Source organism: Paramacrobiotus metropolitanus, unplaced genomic scaffold, assembly GCF_019649055.1.
Source record: "Paramacrobiotus metropolitanus isolate TYO unplaced genomic scaffold, Prichtersi_v1.0 Parri_scaffold0000263, whole genome shotgun sequence".
NCBI classification, from domain to species: Eukaryota; Metazoa; Tardigrada; class Eutardigrada; order Parachela; family Macrobiotidae; genus Paramacrobiotus; species Paramacrobiotus metropolitanus.
The window spans coordinates 62,436-65,152 of NW_026570483.1; the positions used below are offsets into that span (position 1 = coordinate 62,436).

A 2,717-nucleotide genomic window follows, 5' to 3' on the forward strand; every position below is an offset into this window, starting at 1 on the left:
TGATATGTAGCAGCTCTTTAAACAGAGCTCTTTTGATCGAACGGGCGGTAATTGGAATGCGTTCACACAGCAATGTGTGAACGCATTCTGGATTGACTTCTAGATCAAAATCTCACAAGCGATGCAGCGGATGCACCTCAGATAGTATACGAGTGCAAAACAACGATATGAGTACTGCGTGTCCTATTTCCTATTTTGCTTTGCAGGCAAACGACTAATGCAAAAACACCCTCACGGGTAAAGTTCTCCATTGTTTTTCCTGTGCGTTTCTCCTTTTTTGGGCTCTTTATGTACAGTTTTCCATTGTCCTAGCACGTGCTATGGATTCCAGTACGCCCCATTTTGTCGTCCGCGACGTGCACTGGCCCAGTAATAAAAGTTACTCGTGTAACAAGGTACCTTTATGCAAATCGTTGCATATGCTCCATCCTTGCATTCAAGTGGCCAAAGGAGAACTTCACGTTTCGCCTTCTGTCGGCTGCGCGTTTCCTGAAGATTTCAACGATTTATTGAATTTATTCTTGTATCCTTGCAAAATGATCTTTGCGTTGAACTTGACGAATGTGGCCGTGTGCCTGCTTCTGGTAAGCCAATGACGTTTGAATAGACTGATTAGATAGGTCACAGCCGTACGTTCAATTCAGGCATGTCTAATTATTATTATATATATTAATAATAATTAGACATATACATAATTCAAACAATCAAATCCAAAAGAAAAGTAATTACAATTCCCAAATCCAACTTTACTGCTTTTGTTCAACGTCTCGTGTACAGTTTTAACACTTGCACTCTGTTCTATGTATATCAACAGTTTGCAAAATGTAGCTAAGTTATTATGCCGGAAAAAATATTTTTAATGAAAGAAAGCCGTATCTTTAAGACTTGACTATCTCCTTAAAGCTCTGCTTCAAGACATTAGGATTGCTATCATAACAAAAGCAGCTCATTTTGGATTCTTATGCTGCTATAGATTTCAAAATTTTTTCAACTTTTTAAAAATTTTAAAGCAGTTCAGCTCAAATTATTTGCCAGTGGTACATGCAAGTACTTCTACAGTATAATATATAATACGAAAAATCATTGATATCTTTTGAAAAGAAAACTTTCTTAATTGTAATCATACTTGTCATAAACAGTTTTGTTTACTATGTTCTCTTATTAACGCAACCACTTATTAACGATGCTTTTAAAAGTCAAAAGTAAGCAAGAGTTTTTCTTGCAGAGAGTGTTGATGGTGAAAGCGTACCGCGGCGAACCGGATGCGTACTACATCCAACCAAGTCTGCAACTGAGCGGCGGTCGTGTCCCTCCTGTCTACAGCCCGAACCGACAGCTTGTCCGCAATCCGCCGAAGATTCCCCAGAACGCCCCCTACGTCCTACCATACGAGGACAGCCCCGGAGCCGGATACGGTCCAGTCCGCTGGAAAGGGCAACACGGAGGCGCCTCTGTAACCACGACCATTCGTCCTAGCCCCACAACGCTACCGAGTGTCTGCAGTGCCAGCACGCTGGTCTCCACCCGTACCGTTCGCACATGCTCCAGAGCAAGCAGCACCGCCATTCCCTGTGTTACTGTCACGGTCACGGTGAAGACCACTGCAACTACCGTGTTGTGCACCACAAATGCTTTAACATTGTACGAGGCGGTGTCTACTGAAGGCGTTCCTTCTATAACCACCTACACACCGTTCGCGGGGCAATCCTGCATGGCGTTGTCTGAAAACATCATCACGGCCAGTACATCAGGAAATTCTCCATGTTTCGACATTACTGTTACTGCAATTAAATTCGTGGGAATAGGCTGCACTTTGGCCGCCCAGACAACAGTCTACGGGACGGGCGTAACTACCAATGCTCAGAACAGTCCCAGTTATTCAAGTGGGGCTTTTGCATCAACCATTACAGCAGCCACGCCTCTTCAGTGTGCATAGCGTTAGCGGTGTATCGTGTGGCAGTGGAATGATTATGTTTAGCTCAGGGTTTTATCGAAAGATTGTCACATTTTAATTACTTTTTTTTGTCAATAAATGTACTGTGCAGAGTAGTTTGTAGGCGAAACGCCTTGTGGTGATTATTAAAGTGCTGTCTCACTCGCTTAAAAAATTTCCAGTGCTGTACGTACTTTTCGAAGAACATCTATCTACTCGGTGCATCGTAGTGCGAATAAAAGTCTGTCTAGAGAATAGCTCTATTCAGTTTCTTATTTAACAATAAGCCTGCGTAAATTTACCCTAATTAAGATGATGAAATTTTAAACATTAAAAAACAACCAAAATCGTTACTGTCCTTTGCAATCTTCGAACGTGCGTTTAGTGTACCTAAAACGCCAATCCCTCTGACTATCGCCAAACTTAAACGTTGTCTCAAGAAGGCCGTAGATCGAGGTTTATTATGTAAAGGTACAGATTGAACGCTACAAACACGCAATCTGTACCTTTAGATATGGTTGTCATCGCACCCTGATTTTGGAAGTGGGATGTGATGGGAATGTGAACGTGAAGTGATGGGATTGGTGGGATCGGTGTGATGAAAATAAAATGAATTTTGGTTAATAAATTATATATTCACATAACATATAAATGTAAAAAAACAGCTATCATAAGTGCAGATGAAAGCACACCAAGTAAGAAATGCATTATCAAGCAAATAAAATGTACTGTGGTGGAAACGACGTAGCGTACCGTATTGGCCTGAATGCTCAAGGTCTGGCTT

General features: G+C 41.7%; 1 protein-coding gene across 1 annotated transcript; it reads left to right on the plus strand.

Annotated features, from left to right (window-relative positions):
• The first annotated feature begins 218 nt into the window (after positions 1–218).
• Positions 219–2,037, plus strand: LOC129601678 (uncharacterized). The gene is made up of 2 exons (XM_055500535.1): positions 219–584; positions 1,226–2,037. The coding sequence occupies exons 1-2, from the start codon at positions 321–323 to the stop codon at positions 1,934–1,936; spliced, it is 975 nt and encodes a 324-aa protein (XP_055356510.1). The 5' UTR covers positions 219–320; the 3' UTR covers positions 1,937–2,037.
• Positions 2,038–2,717: the final 680 nt, after the last annotated feature.